Source organism: Dipodomys spectabilis, unplaced genomic scaffold, assembly GCF_019054845.1.
Source record: "Dipodomys spectabilis isolate Male_0828 unplaced genomic scaffold, ASM1905484v1 ptg000335l, whole genome shotgun sequence".
Classification (NCBI taxonomy): Eukaryota; Metazoa; Chordata; class Mammalia; order Rodentia; family Heteromyidae; genus Dipodomys; species Dipodomys spectabilis.
This window is the reverse complement of record NW_024871012.1, coordinates 1,269,025-1,288,665: the sequence shown is the minus strand read 5'-3', so window position 1 is coordinate 1,288,665 and position 19,641 is coordinate 1,269,025. Positions and strand designations below refer to the sequence as shown.

General features: G+C 42.6%; 1 protein-coding gene across 1 annotated transcript in view; it reads left to right on the top strand.

Moving 5' to 3' along the window:
- The window catches only part of Prune2 (prune homolog 2 with BCH domain), a 181,151-nt gene that overhangs the window by 141,419 nt on the left and 20,091 nt on the right, over window positions 1-19,641 (top strand). Inside the window, exons 12-15 of the mRNA XM_042665612.1 lie at window positions 9,351-9,524; window positions 12,697-12,705; window positions 17,185-17,287; window positions 18,144-18,275. Of these exons, the coding sequence (XP_042521546.1) occupies window positions 9,351-9,524; window positions 12,697-12,705; window positions 17,185-17,287; window positions 18,144-18,275 (418 nt within the window). The remainder of the gene's footprint in view (window positions 1-9,350; window positions 9,525-12,696; window positions 12,706-17,184; window positions 17,288-18,143; window positions 18,276-19,641) is intronic.

Here is a 19,641-nt window from a genome sequence, read left to right as displayed (position 1 = left end):
AACTAAGGCTCCAGTTTTGCAGAGAAAGAGAGTTTCATCTAAAAGATAAAATGTGCATAGGAGAAAGCAGGCCTAAAGGATTTGTTTTGTTCCTATAAGCTCTCATTTTCTGGACAGCTCATGCACCCAGACCCCTTCCATGACTGACCCCTCCTCTTTCCACCAGTCCCAGGCAAATGTCACTTCTCAATGGCGATCCCTGGATCTCTCCAGTCAGGGGTGATCCCCATCTGGTCCCTAGCCTATCAAACTTGATCCCAGAATTCATTCATTTGACTTTTCACGTCCCCATATTGAACGTGTACTAGTTAACTATTCATCTGCATGTTTCCTGTCTTATTTTTCCCACTAGAACAGATGCTCCATAAGGATAGGGACTTTCTTATGCTGTATCTCCCATAAAATAGAAAGAAAGAAAGGATGTGTAGTGAAAAGACAGAAAGGAAGAAAACTAAAGGTTGTCAGATTAAAGTCTGACTCTTCTGATGTGAATGAATCTGAGCTGAGTTCTTGGTATTACTCTTGATATTTGGCTTATCAAGAAGCATATATAGCCGGGCGCTGTTGGCCCCCACCTGTAATCCTAGCCACTTAGGAGGCTGAGATCTGAGGATCGTGGTTCAGAGCCATTATTTACTTAGAAATACATATAGCAGAATATGTTTTGTTGTACTTTTAGCCAGGTTGGGTTTTTCTCTAAAGTTATCAATGAAAATTGAGGTGAGCCTGGCAGTAGAGGCTTGCACCTACAATTCTAGCTACTCGGGAAGCTGAGATCTGATTGAGGTTCAAAGCCAGCCCAGGAAGACATTGAGAGCCTCTGTCTCCAGTTAACTAGCAAATAGCTAGAAACAGAGATGTGGCTTAAGTAGTAGAATGTCAACTGGGAGTGAAAATGCTAAGTAAGAGCATGAGACTCTGAGTTCAAGTACCAGTATTAGCACAAGGAAGGAAGCAAGGAAGGAAAGGAGGGAGGGAAGGAAGGAAGGAAGAAGGAAGGAAGGAAGCAAGGAAGGAAGGAAGGAAAGGATGGAGGGAGGGAAGGAGGGAAGGAAGGAAGGAAGAAGGAAGGAAGGAAGCAAGGAAGGAAGGAAGGAAAGAAGGAAGGAAAGGGTCGGAGGAAGGGGGGAAGGAGAGATGGAGGGGAAATCAAAGTGAAAGATAAGAACCATGGTTCTTGTTTCTTCTTTGTAAAAATTCCAGTCTTAAAGAGCAGTCTTAATCAATGCCTCAACTTTCAAAGATAGAGCTAATTCCATTAGCTCTACTCATAGGAGAGCATAATTAGGAATTTCATCAAATTAGCTAATTTGTTAAAGCAATGGTCATCAAGCCACTGGAGCTATAACAGTGACCAGAGGAGATTTAAACCTTGCTTCACAAGAGTTTAAGCCTTTACTCCTCAAGTTAAATAAAAAGCTACTTATTTTAAGGTTTCTAATGCGTATGCAGGATCTTCTGTTTTACTTTTCTTATGTTTATGAATTTTTTCACAGTTTTCCCTTGGCATCCATGGCAGATTGGATTCCTGACCCCAGACAAACACAAATCCAAACCCCAGACAAACACAAATCCAAACCCCAGACAAACACAAATCCAAACCCCAGACAAACACAAATCCAAACCCCAGACAAACACAAATCCAAACCCCAGACAGACACAAATCCAAGCATGCTCCAGTTTCTTCACATAAAATGGCATAGCACTTGCACAGATTTCATGTACTTTAACTCATCTTTAGATTAACTATAGTATCTAGTATGAGGTGAATGCCATGTAAGCGGTCATATTGTTTAGGGAGTAATGATAGGGAAAAAATTCTGTGCGTATTCTGTAGTTTTACCCCCTCCCCACCCCCACCCTCCTGTTTCCTATCTGTCTTTGGTTAAACTTTGAACGTGGGCCCCACAGATAAGGAAGATCAACTCTGGTTATCTGGGCGTCTGATCCCACACTTTATAATATAGAAAGATGAAAAGAAAAGATAAAAAGGTCTTGACTTTCTGTTTGCCGCTGCTACCCCAGCTGTCTGTCCATCCCAGCCCCACCCTGTCCCTCCCTCCATTCTGGCAGCCCTCAGCACTCCGTTTAGAATCTCCCAGAAGACAGCTGGGGTCCCACCCAGCCGCTCCTCCTTTTCCGCCCCCTTCACTTCCCTGTTTCTGTGGAGTGCTTTGTCACCACATGTGAACCTTTTACTTTTTATAAATAGTAAAACTGTCAGGCAAAAGTGGCGGTGGCTGAGCAAGCTGGTAATTCACGCTGCCACTTGCTGACATGACTCTTTGCATTGCGTTGACACAGTTCTGTGGAAAGAACCAGCTTAATGGCCACACCTCTCCTTGTAGGTCTTAAACTCCAGGGACCAAATTTTCACAGAAGTTCCATTCGAAACTTCACCTTGATTTTCCAATGAAAAGTGTATTCAGGGACACTGTGCTAAACAAACAGACAATGAAGCAAAAAACATGAAAACACAAAGGTATGTCTGCAGAGCTCTATTTGTAAAGGTGCAGAGATGGTTAAGAAGAGCAGGATGTAAAGGTATTTTAGCTCTGAGACATGAAATAAGCGCTTCAAAATTGGACCTTTGGAGAATTAGTTCTTGGAGCATTTTGAATTAGTCATAGCTATTTCTAAATAAAATGGAAGTTTTTCCAAGACCTTTGTTCCTAATTTATTTCATTGAATGAACATTTATGGTACCTGTGATGTGTAGGATTCATCCTAGGTGTTTTAGAGCTAGAACTGTTTTTGTTTGTTTGTTTTTATTTTTGTCAGTCGTGGGGCTTGAACTCTGTGTCTGGGCACTGTCCCTCAGCTCTTCAGCTCAAGGCTGGCGCTCTACCACTTGAGCCACAGTGCCACTTCTGGTTTTTTCTGTTTATCTGGTGCTGAGGAATCGAACCCAGGGCCTCATGTATGCCAGGCGAGCACTCTACCACTGAGCCACCTTCCCAGCCTCTAGAACTGTTTTCTAACATACTTTTTTTGTGTGTGTCAGTTTTGGGGCTTGCAATCTGGTCCTGGGCACTGTCCCTCAGCTCTTCAACTGAAGGTGAGCACTCTACCACTTGAGCCACAGTGCCACTTCCAGTTTTCTGGTGGTTTATTGGAGTTAAGAGCCTCATGGACTTTCGTGCCTAGGCTGGCTTTGAACAGTGATCCTCAGATCTCAGCCTCTGGAGTAGCTAGGATTACAGGTGTGAGCCACGAATGCCCGGCTTTTAATATACTTCTATTACTATCATTAAGGTGTTGTATAGAGAGGTAGAACTATTTTTATTCTCACACCTGCTTTATAAAATTTCCCCGTTTTATAGAGGAAAGCACTGAGGCGTAAAGAGGGCACATGATTTGCCGAAGGTTACATGGCTAGTAGATGGCAGAGCTAGCATAAAACCCAGGAAATGTCTTGACTCCTGACCTGTGCTGCTTCTCTATAAATATAGTGACAATGGAAAAAACAGGGTCTTTTGCTGGTTTGACACATTTATCATATAAATGATAAATGTGATCCTGCTGTGTTCACGCTGTGAACACCTTCACTCTACAGACAGAAGCAAAGACTTGTCATTTGCATGTTTTATTCAGTAGTCAAGGTCATGGAAAAAAAAAAAAAACGACACAAAAAAATTAGTGTCTCTTTCCAAAGATGTTCAATTGATCTCCACTTCCAAGCAGTTTTCTTTAATCATTGTGTCCAAAATGGCGGGTAAATGTAATTTAGAGTATGGGTATAACCAAAGCTTGATTTCCTTTGATATTTACAATGTATGAAAGCTCTCGGGAAAACAGGGACATAGAGAAGCACTTAGAGAGCGCTCTTTCATATTAAATCAGTTTTGTTTTGTTTTGAGTGCTTGATGATATCAATTGTAGGGATTCAAAAGTACCCAAAGGCTAGGGGGAGAGTGATGACCTCTTTCTGCTCTTCAAACCAAGCATACAGTCATTTGTTTCTTTTCTTTTTGTTTAAACCATAAATCAGATCCCAGCAAAGGCTTTGCTTTCACAAGGGAAATGGAAAAATGATCAAGAATTTTCACCTGCATATTTCTGATAAGAATATTATAGGAAATACTAACATGCTCTTAGACTGAGTCTTCCAAGTAATACTTACAGATTCCATGGGCACTGTTGTTTCTAGAACCGACTGTTAATGAAAGTCTTGTGAGTTGATGAGGCACCCCAACATTATTTCCAGATAATGAGGACATCACTTTATTTTTGTGTGTCTTTTTGTGGTATTTTATATTTCCATAGCCTACAGTCCTTGTTTCATTTAGTTCTGCTTCATGTAACCTAATTAAGTGTTAAGCTTACTATGTTTTACCCAACGCCTGGAAGAATGTGTGTGTGTGTGTGTGTGTGTGTGTGTGTGTGTGTGTGTGTGCCAATCCTGGGGCTTGAACTCAGGGCCTGGATACTGTTCTTGAGCTTTATTTGCTCAAGGCTAGGACTCTACAACTTGAAGCCACTTCTGGCTTTTTGCTGGTTTATTGGAGATAAGAGTCTCATGGACTTTTCCGCCTGGGCTGGCTCTGAACTAAGATCCCCAGATATCAGTGTCCTATGTAGCTAGGATTTAAGTGCACACCATTAATGGCTGGCTGGCTTGGTATTTTTGTATGTTGAGATTTTTCTATCAAATTAACTTCCTGTTTGCTGTTTGTCACCAAAAGAATTTTGAAGTCTTTATGCATGGTATATCTTCAGCCAAATCTTCTCTGGTGTTCTCATTGTCTGGGCAATATTATAATATAGATAGCCAACCCCCCTCTCATAAATGTATTTTCCTAGTGATCACATCTCTAGCTAGTCCATAATAATCATCAAGGATGGATTCTCCATTGTAGTCTCTGAAGCATGGAACATTCAAGAGCTTCTGTGCTAATTCATCTCAAAGAGATCAGAAGAAAAGTTCAAGTTTACTTCTTGTTTGAGAGGATTTCATTGTTGTCAAGAGAAAGTTTATCATTGAAAGAAAGGAAATATGCCATTTCCTCATATCGAGGATATGATTCTGAAAAAATAATTATTTGGGAGTGGAATCTTAAATGACAGCTGAATATTTGCAAATAGTCAGAAAATGAAGGCTGACAAGATGATAATTTGTAGTTACAGCAGAACAATTATTAAGATCAGTGGGATATCATTCACTAAGGGAGTGAGTAAAGCTATCTTTATTTTTTACTAGCTTATATTCTTGACTGATGTAAGTGAAAACCCTAAAATAAAGTTAATGTAACCTAGTTCTTTATTTGCTTTTGTTTTTAATTTGGGGGGCTAGGGATGAGCTAGGACATTGACTAGTAATACTAGGCAAGCTCTCTTCCACTCAGCCACATCTGCAGTACTATCCCTTACTCTTGAATAACTCTTTTTCCCCAATTTACATGTGTCAGAAGGGAAAGAAGGAGAAAGAGCAACTTGCTAATTCCCACATTTGGGAACATTAGGAATAACACCTCAGTTCAAGGTCATTCTGGTCTACTTAGCAAGAGCTTAATTCAAAATAATAAATAAATGAGGCTATATTTCATCTTTATGATAAACTGAAAGTACCACCAAAATGAAATCCTTGGGGGCTACTTGTGTGTGTGTGTGTGTGTGTGTGTGTGTGTGTGTGTGTGTGTGTGTGTGTGTGTGTGTCTACGTACTAGTACTACCAGTACTGAGGTTTAAACTCAGGGCCTAAACACTGTCCTTTAGGTTTTATTTGTTTGTTTGTTTGTTTTTGCTAAAGGGTAGTACTTTACTACTTGAGCCATAGCTCCACTTCCAGCTTTTTGCTGGTAAATTGGAGGTGAGAGTATTATTGGATTTTCCTGCCTGGACTGGCTTTGAACCACGTCCTCAAATCTTAGTCTCCTGGGCACCATTACAGGCATGAGCCACCAGCACCCAGCTCTGAGGACTACTTTTTAAAAGGAGCAGAGTTTCTGAGATAAAAAGAAGTGAGTACCATTTGTTGAAAAGACTCTCTTGGTTCCATTGTTCCACCTTGGATCATTTGTTAAAGATCAGCTGACTAAGCCAAGCACTGGCGGCTCTTGAGGCTAAGATCTGAGGATTGTGGATTAAAGCCAGCCCAGACAGGTAAGTCCCTGAGCCTCTTATCACCAGTTAACCATCAAAAAGACAGAAGTAGAGCTGTGGCTCAAATAGTAGAACACAAGTCTTGAATGGAAAAGCTAAGCAAGAATGAGAAGACCTGAGTTCAAGCCCCAGTACCAGCACAAAAATACAAAAGATCCACTATTTTTGTGTGATATACATTTTACTTTTACAGCCAGAATTGTAAAAATGTCATATAGAGATGTGTGTGTGTGTGTGTGCATGCAGATCCTGGGGCTGGAACTCAAGGCCCTGAACCTTCTCTCTACCACATTGAGCCACAGCTCCACTTCTGTTTTTTTTTTAATTTAATTTAATTTTTTGGTGATAAATTGGGGATTAGAATCTCCCAGACTTTCCTTCCCTGGCTGGCTTCAAACCACAATTCTCAAATCTCAGCTTCGGGAATAGCTAAGATTACAGGCATTGAGCCACTGGCACTTGGCCCTAGGGGGAAAATAATTAGTGAAGTTTCAATAAAAGCATGCAGGGGCTGGGCACTGGTGGCTCATACCTGTAATACTAGCTACTCAGGAGGCTGAGATCTGAGGATCACGGTTCAAAGCCAGCCCAGGCAGGCAAATCCATGAGACTCATCTCTAGCTAGCTATCAGAAAACCTGAAGTGGTGCTGTGGCACAAAGTGGTAGAGCACTAGCCTTGAGCTGAAGAGCTGAGGAACAGCACCTAGGCCCAGAGTTCAAGCCCCACACTGACCAAACAAAAAAAACAAAGCATGCAGGGAAAAATAAAACAGAACTGACTCTCACCCCACAGAGATCACCAGAGTCCAAAGAGAGCAGACCAGAGAGCGACAAAGATGGTACAGAGGGTTTGGTTTACTGCAGGCAGGGATGTGTGTGTACATAAATGCCAGAAGACAAGCGCTGGAGCTCCGCTCTGAGGGAACAGGGACATGAGAAATGGGTTCCTTGCGAAGGTCTTATTAGCATCTAGGGTTCCTAACCCCAGTAGAAAAGAAGAAGCGGGAAAGTGTTCAAGACCCATGGATAGGTTGTGCATGTGACATAGTGCTTGGCTTACAAGCCAGAGTTGCTGAGTCATCCTTAATAAGCTTCCAAGAACTGCTGAGAAGACCGGGAATCCACCTGGGCCAGGCGCTGTAGGTAGCTGGTAGCTGTTGGTATTGGCAAGATAGGCTAGGATTGCTTCCCAGTGGAGCCTCATTTTCCTATTCTGTCTTAGGTAATTAGGTACTCAAGAATCCTTAATAACTGCAGAATCTTCTGGAATGTCATCACTGTGCCATGACTCACAGATTGCCACTGTGCCATGACTCACCTTTCCAGAAGCTTGTCCACACTTTCCAGTGCTTTGAATATTATGAGTAGGCTTCCAAGCTCAGTGTGGGGTGTGTTGGTAGAGGCAAATATTAAAGGCACCTTGGGCATAGTTCCTTGATCCAAGGGACTCAGCTTTTCATAAAATATATAAGAATGAGCCAGGCACCAGTGGCTCTTGCTTATAATTCTAGCTATTCAGGAGGCTGAGATCTAAGGATCAAGATACGAAGTCAGCCCAAGCAGACAAATCTGCAAGACTCTGTCTCCAACTAGCCAGCAAAAAGCTAGAAGTAGTAGAGCCGTGGCTCAAAGCAGTGGACCACTAGTCTTAAGCAAAAAGAGTTCAGAGACAGTGCCCAGGCCGAGTTCAAGTCCATATCCACCAACAAGTATATCTATATCTGTATCTATCTCTATAGGGATGGATTACAAAGGTGAAAATAAACAGCTAGAAGTAGAGGTGCAGTTCAAGTGATAGAGGTCCACCTGTGAGTGAAAATGATAAGCAAGAGTTGGAAGCCCTGATTTCAAGCCCCAGCATTGGAGTCAGTTTTTATCTAATGTTCCTCTTACTGGCTGTTACTGTACCTGGAACAGTAGGTGGTAGATAATTTTAAAATTATTGTGATGATTTTTGTCATAGTGCCATAGGAGAAGTGCTAGTAAAGTTTGGTGCATAGGTCTTCTTTGTTTTTTTCCCCATAGGTCTTCTTTGTACAAATGGAAAAACAAGAGTAATAATATCTCAGAATTATTGTGGAGGTTATAAATAACATTTCCCTTCAATTTACTTGAACATTTACCAAGCTTTCCTGGTAAAAATAGAAACAAGTACTACTTATTTTTGTAAAAACAAAAGAACAAAAAAAAATCCCATGACTACTATTTTTGGATGTCCAAGAGAAATTTTCTTCCCAAAGAATGTTCAGTGGGCTTTATTCTGTCTTGATGCACACACAACTTTAAAAATGTTGAAAGATTTCTGGTCCACATTTACTGCATAAATACTTTCTGTTGTATGTTTTGGCCAATAATGCATGGGAAGTATATCAGATTCTTGTCCAAACATACAAAGTTCAGTGGTGGTGTGAGAATCCTACAGCAGAAGTTGGTAGCATCAAGACAGTAAGCTCAAGGCCCCAAACACTCTGAGCAATCAGATGAAGTTCAACACAACCACGATTATCTGGACTTTGATAAATAGCCTTCCACTCCATCATGAAGACATTCAGGGGCTGGAGGCATGGCTTGGGGGTAGAGCACCAGCCAGTGAGCAAAAGTGTCACATACTAAGTTTGAAAATCCCAGTTTTGGAACAACAACAACAGAAAAGACCTGCAGTTTTTCACCTGCCTGATGGAGGACTAGTTGGCAGCATTTTCTCCCCTAGGACACCACAGCTGACATAAAAGATCTGCAGCCTTACTATCCCACCCCAGCATGGCCCCAGGAATAGATTCGGCTGTTCAAGCCATTAATAACTAAGACTTCATAGAGTGGACCATATGTTGCCAGGATGCCATTGAATTCTATAAAAGTCATACACAGCCTGGATGCTGATGGCTCACACCTGTGATTCTAGCTACTCAGGAGGCTGAGATCTAAGAATCATGGTTCCAAGCCAGCCAAGGCAGGATAGTCTGTGAGATTCTTACCTCCAATTAATTATTAAGAGATGGAAGTTGAACTGTGGCTCAAGTGGTAGAGCTCTACCCTGAGTTCAAAACCTCAGGGGCAGTACCCAGGGCTAGAGTTGGAGCCCCAGGACTGACAAACAAACAAGCAAGCAAACAAATAAACAAATGAACAAAATTCACAGATAGGAAGAAGCTCCATTTGGTTAGTTCTGGAGGTAACTTGAGATTGAGTTGTTTACTTGCTCGGTTATGGAGGTCTTCTCCTTCAGTCCTGTATGTTCCATTTCCAGAAGATCCCATGGCCAACAAAGACTCTGGCCAAGAGTCAGAGTCTATTCCAGAGTATACAGCTGAAGAGGAGCGGGAGGACAACCGGCTGTGGAGGACCGTGGTAATTGGAGAGCAAGAGCAGCGAATCGACATGAAGGTTATTGAGCCCTACAGGAGAGTCATTTCTCATGGAGGTACCAAGGCTCTTGGTGGATCTAGAAAATAGGGAGGGAGGGAGGGAGAGAAGGAGGGAAGGAGGCACCATATTCTTTAATTGGAAACCTCAACTAGGTTCAATACGATAGCCCAAAGACCTTATGTTGCAGTGTATGTCAATAGAGAGTTTAGTGTGTGACTTCATCCTCCTTGAGAAATTTGAAAACCTATGTAGGTGAAAAACAACAACAACAACTTCCCCATGTTTAAAAAGAAAAATGCTCTTCACAGCCCATATCTGACAGCTTCAATTTTCTGGGTAAATGTCTCAGAAGCTATAGTTGTCCCGGGTAATACTGTCCATCTGGAATTCCTATCAATGGGTTGGGGGCTTGAACTGGATGGTTGATAAGCATACATAATACCTCGCTGTAGTAAGATCCCCTCCTCCAGAAAGCTCCTAATCACAAAATGACTTCTGAATCCTCTTCAGAAGCCTTAGGATTGCTTTGTTGACTCAATTTGGCCATCCTTTTCCCTACATAAAATTGGCTTTCCTGCAAGCTACTTCGTATCTATGCCTGAAAACTTCCCATCCAATCCAAAATCCAAGCATCCATCTGCTGTGTGAAGGAGATGGAACAGGGAATGGTCTCCTTTGTATTTCCAGTGCTTTCTTGGGGACTCCAGACACATATGTGGCCCTGACTAACTGGGGACTCACAGAAAGTGGAATGAACACAAGCAGCACGCTGAACGTTGCCGCCTTCAGAAAGCATCAGTGGCATGTTGATTTTTCTGCTGCATGCATCTCTTTCCTGCAGGCTTCGGGCACCTCTTTAAACACCCAGCTGTCCCAGAAAAAGTACACGCTGACAAGGCAACTCCTGCTTTCAACTTCCTCTCTTCCTTAATAAGGACAGGGAGGGAAATAAAGAGCCCTAGCACGGCATTAAACTAGTAGCATGTGTTTTGTTGTTACCACGGTCAAACATCCGTCTGCTCAGAGATCCTTCACTGCTACCCCATGGACTGCCACCTCCCCTGTGGGGAGTGGAATCACCCGGGGAAGCTGACCACGACAGTGGTAGAGGCCCACGGGAGCCCTTGGTCTATGACCTTTCTTTGTGACCTTTCACTATGCGACCTGAAATGGCCATATAGCTCCAGCTTTCCAGTTCCTCTTGAGAGAGGCTGAATCTTGTTGAGAGGGATAGATGACTGATCACAGAATCAACCCTTTTTTTTTTTTTTTGGTCGGTTGTGGGGCCTGAACTCTGGGCCTGGGCACTGTCCCTCAGCTCTTCAGCTCAAGGCAAGCACCCTACCGCTGAACCACCTTCCCAGCCCCAGAGTCAACCCTTTTGTTAAGAAAAAAACCGCGATCCAACCACAACCTAACGGATCCCTCTCCAAAGTCTTCCTTGTACCACCCATTGGGTATTTTTAGATTGCTTGCTTTGGGGAAATAACAAATAAAAGAAAGGCTGACCAAAAGTAGCCTAGATTTACTCTAAAATGTCTAGAAAATGCAGAAATGTCTGTTAAAATAAATCCAAGTTACCCAGTGACACACATTTTTGTGTAGTTCTCCAGTGCTTAGCAGTCCTCTTGTTAAGATGTCGAGACCACAGCTGTAGTACTATTATCAGATGAGTTTCCTACTAGTTTTCTCAAGTGCAGTGAAGTCCCGGGGGCTGGGTGGAGGGAGCGAACCAGGATGGAAGGATCATCTTCAGGGCACTGGTGGTGGTCAGAGAAAGCCAGTCTTTCGCCTGTCCGTTTCAATAATATCCGGTTGAGGCTCAGAATAACCCGGTTTGTCGAGCACCTGTCCCTGCCTTCCCTCCCCTGGCTTTGCCTTCCCCGTTGTGTGTCTGGAGCTTGGCTTTTGTCTGTGTGATTGTCCAGTGGGATTGAAAGAGAAGGCTGCTCTCCTCTCCCTGGTGCTGCCTCACTCTCTCCAGGCACCCGGCTGCATGAATGCGCCTCTGGCTGCCCCGCTCGGGCCGTTAGCAGGACGCCAGCTCTTCCTACGCACACGCTGGACAGCTTTCATGCTCTGTAGGTAAAAATCGCCCCATGTTACTTCTGAATTTGCCAAAGCCCTGTTGCATCATGGGAACCTTACACAGTACCACTTTCTTGGGCTTTTAGTTGCCAACCTACTGGGTTTGTCAGAGTGGCTTCTGAGAAGCATTTAAAGAAAGCAGACTCCAAGCTGGGCACTGGTGGTTCACCCCTGTAACTCTAGCTACTGCAGGAAGCTGAGATCTGAGGATCACTGTTTGAAGCCAGCCCAGGGAAGGAAAACCTAGATAATCTCCAATAAACTACTCCAAAAATAAATAAATAAATAAGAAGAGCCAGAAGTGGAGCTGCGGCTCAAGGGTAGGCCGTTAGGGACAGTGCTCAGGCCTTGAGTTCATGCCCCAGGACTGGCACCAAAAAAGAAACAAAGCCGATTGCACATAAAGATGAGTCTTATCTGGTGCTTTCTATTTTGCTCTGAGGATGTGTATCCCATCAGGCCCAATGGACAGTGCGGGCTGGACAGGTTCTGGGCAGTAAAGTGTGAGCTAGGAGTGATTCGAAGAATCTCCCAAGTCGGCTCCCGAGTCAGATGCTGTTTCACAGCTGTGTTGGAACACATCATTCAATCTTCAGCTTTGTGACCTCAACCTGAACTGTTGCCAGAGACCCTGTCCACAATGTAGACTTGTAGGTTCAAGGCCACTTCCTAGTCTCTGACCTTGGTACATCATTTACCGTTTCTGAGTCTCGATGACTTTATCAGTCAAATGAAACCATTGTAAACATCCCTGTTTACATCCTGCCACCCATGAGCCAAGTCTCTGCCACCTGCTTATAAAACAAAAACAAAAAAAGGAAAAAGTACTGTAGTTAGTTTTGCCCAGCCAACAATGATGGCATGGGGTGAAGTATCCCTGTTTACATCCTGCCACCCATGAGCCAAGTCTCTGCCACCTGCTTATAAAACAAAAACAAAAAAAGGAAAAAGTACTGTAGTTAGTTTTGCCCAGCCAACAATGATGGCATGGGGTGAAGTTGAGGCCAGAACTGGCTTTTTAGACCTTGAAAAGGAGCACAGTTGAATCACCAAAGGAAATCATGCCAAGGAATGTTAACAAGGAGTTTCCTTTCTTGTTTTCTTTCTTTTCTTTTCTTTTTTTACTTGTTTTATTCTAGGAGACTCAGGTAATCTCTGCAGTGTTGCTGGACAAATGATCCTGGAAAGGATGAGGAGAAGAGTTGCTGGCTGGGGGGTGTGTGTGTGTTTGGTTGCGACTGTGGCATTTGTCCATTCCATTTGCTGGCCAGCAAACTTGTGTTTCATTCCTTTCCATGGCTTTCTGTGCTGCCTCAGGTAAGGCTGGTCATGATTGTAAACCCAGCACGCTTACACACTCCCTCCTGTACACTTCCTGCTTATTAAGAACAGAGAGGCCGACAAAAGAAATCTTGGAAAACCAAACTCTATGCATTATGCTATTGCCAGCCTGGAACTTGAGCTGAATAAGCTGCATACTTTAGGGTAGAAATCGAGGGGTTCACTGACTGTAGAAAGGACTTGGAGCAAAAAAGCAAAAAGTCCTCTTCATTCCAGTTATTGCTCAGGTCCAGCACTTGTTAACTGTCTCTACAGTGACAGCAGTGTTGTGGGTTGTTGGTTTAGGAGGGGAAAAAAAATTATGTGGCAATCCCTTTTTTTTTCTGTTTTCTTTCTCCTCTTCTTTCTATTCCCCTCAGCCTCTTTTCTTCTTAAAGTATGTCTACCCAAAAGTACCAAGAGCCATTTTCATTTGTAAATCTCAGCAGGTTTTATATGAAGAAGACATTGCTTGCTTGGACAGTGCCCATGAAGTCTTTATTTCATCCCAAGTATTCCTTTACTGACATGAACTCTGGAGAATGCAATATTGCTGTTCTAAAGCATGCACAATAATTACATGACATTTAAGATGACCTCAGAAGTACTGCTTATAAAGTTCCTGTAAAAAAAATTCTTAAGAATTCTTCAGAAAGGGGAACAAAACAAACACACATGCACACACAAAACCCCGAAGTCAAGGACCTGAAGTCAAAGAGTGGTCTTGAGCTTGAAATTTTTCTGACACCTTGTGGCAGTCAGCTCCATTAAGAAAGACATCGTTTTGCTGGTTTATGAGACTAGATTCATGATATGTACTTTGTCTTTTTTTTTTTTTTTTTTTGCCAGTCATGGGCCTTGAACTCTGGGCCTGGGTGCTGTCCCTCAGCTCTTCAGCTCAAGGCTAGCGCTCTACCACTTGAGCCACAGCACCACTTCTGGCTTTTTTCTGCTTATGTGGTGCTGAGGAATCGAACCCAGGGCCTCATGCATGCAAGGCAAGCACTCTACCACTGAGCCACCTTCCCAGCCTGTACTTTGTCTTTTAATGAATGTTTTTCTTCTCATTGGGCTCAGTGAATTGAATCTCATTAGGTGTTAGCTAAATCTCCTGTGCTTTGTTGATTTCCACTAAGTTGTGAATTCTCAGAAAAGAAGTTGGTGAGTGGAACACATTTTTTTTTTAATGGTAAAATATTTATAGCCAGGAGCCTGTAATCCTAGCCACTTAAAAGGCTGAGATCTAAAGATTGTGGTTCAAAGCCAACCCAGGCAGAAAAGTGTATGAGACTCTTCTCTCCAATTAACCAACCAAAAGAAATGAACCTATGGCTCAAGTGGTAGAGCACCAGCCTTGAGCACAAAAGCTCAGAGAGTGCCCAGGCCTTGAGTTCAAGCGTCAGTATTTGCACCTATGTGTGTTAATTAGCCCCTATTGTACAAGATGGGTAAAGTAAAATAAAATAAATGCCGAGAAGGTTCTTCAGTGTTCTCTCACAAGTGTGCTATGTGTGTGTGCTGACGTGGGTGGCATCTCCTAAACTGCATGGTATAAACACTGAAGAGAGACACCTCAAATTAGCAGTACTTACAGATTCACAGTTTTAGTTATTTTCAGTTGGCTTCCCTCTTCCCCTGCCTTTTTTGTGGTGATTGTGTACTCTTGTCTTTGTAGAAAACGTCTTATTAAATTGCTTTTCAGGAAGTGGAGCTGTGGCTCAAAGTGGTAGAGCACTAGCTTTGAGTGAAAGAACTCTGGAACAGCACTTAGGACCTGAGTTCAAGCCCCACAACTGACCAAAAACAAAAACAAAAGCCCTACAAAAAAACTCTGCATTTCAAGCAGTTAACTTCAACCAAACCTATGCACGTTCAGCATTATACTGCCCTACAGTCAGCAGAGGGAGTAGCAGTTCTGAAACCAGAAAATATGTTGAGGTCTGGGAAGACTCAGAACTCCTGATTAATGATTCAGATTAATGATTCTGAAGTCTTTTTTTTTTTTTTGGGGGGGGGGGTCCAGTCGTGGGGCCTGAACTCTGGGCCTGGGCGCTGTCCCTCAGCTCTTCAGCTCAAGGCTAGTGCTCTACCACTTGAGCCACAGCGCCACTTCTGGCTTTTTTCTTTTTGCTTATGTGGTCCTGAGGAATCGAACCCAGGGCCTCATGCATGCAAGGCAAGCGCTCTACCACTGAGCCACCTTCCCAGCCCGATTCTGAAGTCTTAAATAGAATACAAATTGCAGCTTCTTAAACGAGAATATTTTATTTTATTATTGTTTTGTACAGATTTGAATTCAAATCTTGGGAACTATGCCTGAGCTTTTGTGTTCATGGCTAGCGCTCTACCACTTTGAGCCACAGCTCCATTGCCTGCTTTTTGGTGGTTAATTGGAAATAAGAGTCTCATGGAAGCCGGGCGCTGGTGGCTCACGCCTGTAATCCTAGTTACTCAGGAGGCTGAGATCTGAGGATCACTGTTCCAAGCCAGCCCAGGCAGGAAAGCCCGTGAGACTCTTATCTCCAATAAACCACTAGAAACTGGAAGTGGCGCTGTGGCTCAAGTGGTAGAGCACTTACCTTGAGCTGAAGAGCTGAAGGACAGCACCCAAGCCCAGAGTTCAACCCCATGACCGACAAAAAAAATTAAAAAAAAAAAAGTCTCATGGACTTTTCTGCCCAGGCTGGCTTTGAACCATAATCTTCAGATCTCAGTCCCCTGACTAGCTAGGATTGCAGGCGTGAGCCATCAGAACCAGGCAAAATGAAAATATATTTTTTAAAAATAATAGGCGCTAGAGGCATACCTCAGTAGTGGAACATGCTAGACTTGTTCCAGACCCAGGTTCAATCACAAGTACTTCCCCCAAAATGACAGCATGAGTGATTGCTTCCCTTCTTAAGTATCAAAGATACATCTTATTACATACATCTACCTGTGAGATTTGATAAACACCTACCGTGTAGTTTAAAGATTATCGCTAATGGAGTGGAGTTTGCTTAAAGATGGAACAAGGCTGAAATCATGTCCGAGTCTTCCAGAGATGGGAGTCATGGTTGGCCTGGCTCTGGGAGTCCTCACGTCTTGGAGTTTTGAGGGCCACCCATGGCCCAGCTCCTGTTTTCTTAACACTACTTGCACTTGCACTTCTTACTAGGAAGTAAAACTCCTAAGAGTTTTTTTTTTTTTCCCCTCCCAAGGTACATGTTTTCATAACAAGAGAATTTAGCCAGTGCCTTGTTGAATATAACTCTTTCTCCTCTCTTGACGAGTCCAGGCTGTGAATTCTTTGCTCAGTTGTTCTGGGCCTACCTAAACTTTAACTCTGTATCTTTTGCACTGTCGGTGAAATCTAGAGAGCCCAGGGACACACATGCAAGAGGCTAGACCTTGAAATCAAAACAAAGGGGTTTTACACTGGCATGGGGTCACTGGGGTGTGTGGTCAGTGATTATATCACAACTCAGTGACCAAATTGCCCCAATTAACTAGTGTTTAAAACAAAAAAAAAAAAAGAGCTAAGAGGATGAAACAAAACCTCTTAGCCATCACAGTAATGAAGTATTCATTAAAAAAATAAACGAATTAGCATCAAGCACCAGTGGCTCACATCTGTAATACTCAGGAGGAGGCTGAGATCTGAGGATCGTTGTTTGATGCCAGCCCAGGCAGGAAAGTCTGTCCGACTCTTATGTCCACTAAACTACCAAGAAGATGGAAAGGGAGCTGTGGCTCACGTGGTAGAGCACTAGTCTTGAATAAAAGGGCAAGGACAGTGCCAGGACCTGAGTTCAAGCCGCAAGACTGGCGTGCGCACATGCGCGCACGCACGCGCACATGCGCGCACGCACGCGCACACACACACACACACACACACACACACACACACACACTAGCAATATGACGGACTCCTAGTTCTAAAGTGTCGTTTTGAGCTAGGAGTGGCTCAGTGGTAGAGCAAGTATGCACCCACACAGTATTGCCTTCTTTGATAAATTGGATGTTAACACATGACATTCATATCTATGTACAGGACATGAATCATCCTATATATGCATATTATATATGTATGTGATACATGTGTATATATATGAATATATCCTATATACACAAGTACCTCATCTGAATAAGTCAGACTGTGGAACATATCCATTGTGAAGAGACCTGCAATCAATAAACTATGCCCATTTTATGATGTGTCTCATGTCTAACACACACCCTTGCCAAGGCTTCTGACTTATCTTTTAGGTTTGCTATTCTCCTGTGCAAGCTCTCAGTTGGTTCACATGTCTTCTGTTTGTCCCCAGGATACTATGGGGATGGTCTAAATGCAATCATTGTGTTTGCCGCCTGTTTTCTACCAGACAGCAGTCGGGCGGATTACCACTATGTCATGGAAAACCTTTTCCTGTGAGTGACACTTACGACAAAGTGCTCTGAATTAATGTCTGTGGGAAATAGATGGAGGTAGGATAGTCTACATTTTGGATAAAGACTCAATAAGCTTTCTGTCATGGGGCATTGCTCAGAAAACTAAAACTTTCAAAGAAACCCTGTTGGTAGAATCGATGGAAAAATGAAATGAGCAAAACTTGGCCTCCATTGAAAACTTCGATAACCTTTCCTTTAGGCAGAGTACTATTTTTATTCCCTGATAGCATGTTCTCTGTGGGCTGCAATAATCTGATCTCTCTGGCATCTACCCAGTGTAAGTTACTCTTAATGTTTGATGCCATTGTTGGCGTTTTTAAGAGTCAGGTTTTAGCCTACATATTCTTCTAAGTAACTGCGTTTTAAAAACTCAGATAAGCTGGGTTCCAGTGGCTCACACCTGTAAACCTAGCTACTCAGAAGGCTAAGATCTGAGGATTGAGGTTCAAAGCCAGCCCAGACAGAAACGTCTGTGAGACTCTTATCTCCAATTAACCACCGAAAAGCCAGAAGTGGGGTTATGACTCAAGTGGTAGAGCACTAGCCTTGAGTGAAAAAGCTAAGGGATAGTGCCCAGGCCCTGAGTTCAAGCCCCAGGACTGGCACACACACACACACACAATCCTCAGATAATTATACAAATAAGTGAACAATATATATTCACTCTCTGAGCAATGGTCTCGGATAACTGCTTTATTCTTGAGGTAGAAAGATGATATGCACAACTATTTAGGAAACATCATTCACCCTGTACTTTAAATGCTACGTAGGATGCTCAGTAAGATGAAAGCTTTCCTGTGAGAATTGAAAGTGCTTTCTTCCTTTCTGTGAGTAGATATGTGATAAGCACTTTAGAGCTGATGGTGGCTGAGGACTACATGATCGTGTACTTGAACGGTGCCACCCCTAGACGGAAGATGCCAGGGCTGGGCTGGATGAAGAAATGCTACCAGATGATTGACAGGCGGTATGTGGACACCTTTGTTTGATCACTTTTTTAGATCCTTCGGTATCTCCCTCCACGTTTCACCCTTTTAATCCACCAAAAATGCAACTATAGTTTGAGGAAGTTGAATAATGCATATTTGAAATAATAAGTTCTACAAATAGTAAGAAGTTCCTAGCATCTGAAAAGGCTGAAATCTAAGGATCTGAGTATGAAGCTTGCTGGAGTAGACAAATCTTACAGACTTTTACCTCCAGTTAACCAGCATACGGCTATAAGTGGAAGTGTGGCTCAAGTGGTAGAGCACTAGCTTTGAGTAAAAAAAGCTAAGCAAGAGCCTGTGTCCCTGAGTTCAAGTCCAGTACTGGCATATGTGTACACACACACACACACACACACACATACACACACACACACACGAGTCACTTGATGCTCCAAAGTTGAAATAAGGCAGATCCTGCCCACATTTTGTTGAATATCTCTTCAAATCTGGCAGAGCAATTCCTTCTAAACTGTGCACACGCTGTGACCACTTGAGTGGAAAAACCCAAATACCCAGATTCTTTAATGGTATCATGTGACCTAGGTGCTATTTTTTGCATATAGGGACAGTGGAAATTGGCCCAACACTTGTGTTCTTATTTCCACATTTCCCATCAATGCAAAGTGATCACTAGCTCAAGATACTGTACACCTCTGCTTACACTGATTTTATTAGAACAAAGCACTTATTGCCATACACAGGCAAACTGGTATAATAAAATAAAAGTGCCCTGTTATATTTAACTAGTCTATTCTATGAACTACATGTGGTGGTACACACCTCTAATTCCAGCTACGGGGAAGAAAGAGGTAGAAGCATCAAGGTCCAAGGCTAGTCTAGACAAAAGTGTAAGATCCTCTGTGGAAAACAAACCAATGTGAAAACAGCTGGAGGTGTAGATCAAGAGGTAGAGTACTTCCCCATATACATTGGCCCTGAGTTTACCCTCTGTCCAAGAATCTGTTTTATGATCCAAACTTCAATAAAATCACATTGCTAAAGCTGGAAATATGCCTGAAAAATCAACAGTCTCTAAAATGATAAATTTTCTTTATGCAGAAGGAGAAATCAAGGCTTAGTATGATCAAATAAGTTGTCTAAATTGCTACTAAGAATATACCATTTTCAAAATAGGAAAGATAACACTGACAAAAAAACGATAAGCATCCACAAGTAAAAATATGGTTATAAATTTATACGCTCCAAAAGTATTACTCTTATATTTATTAAATACTCCCTTATATTTATATTGTTAATAAATACTATATGTATATAATATTGTAATATGCTCTCATATTTATTGAGTCCCATATATAATCATTTAATTATATTATTAAATATGCA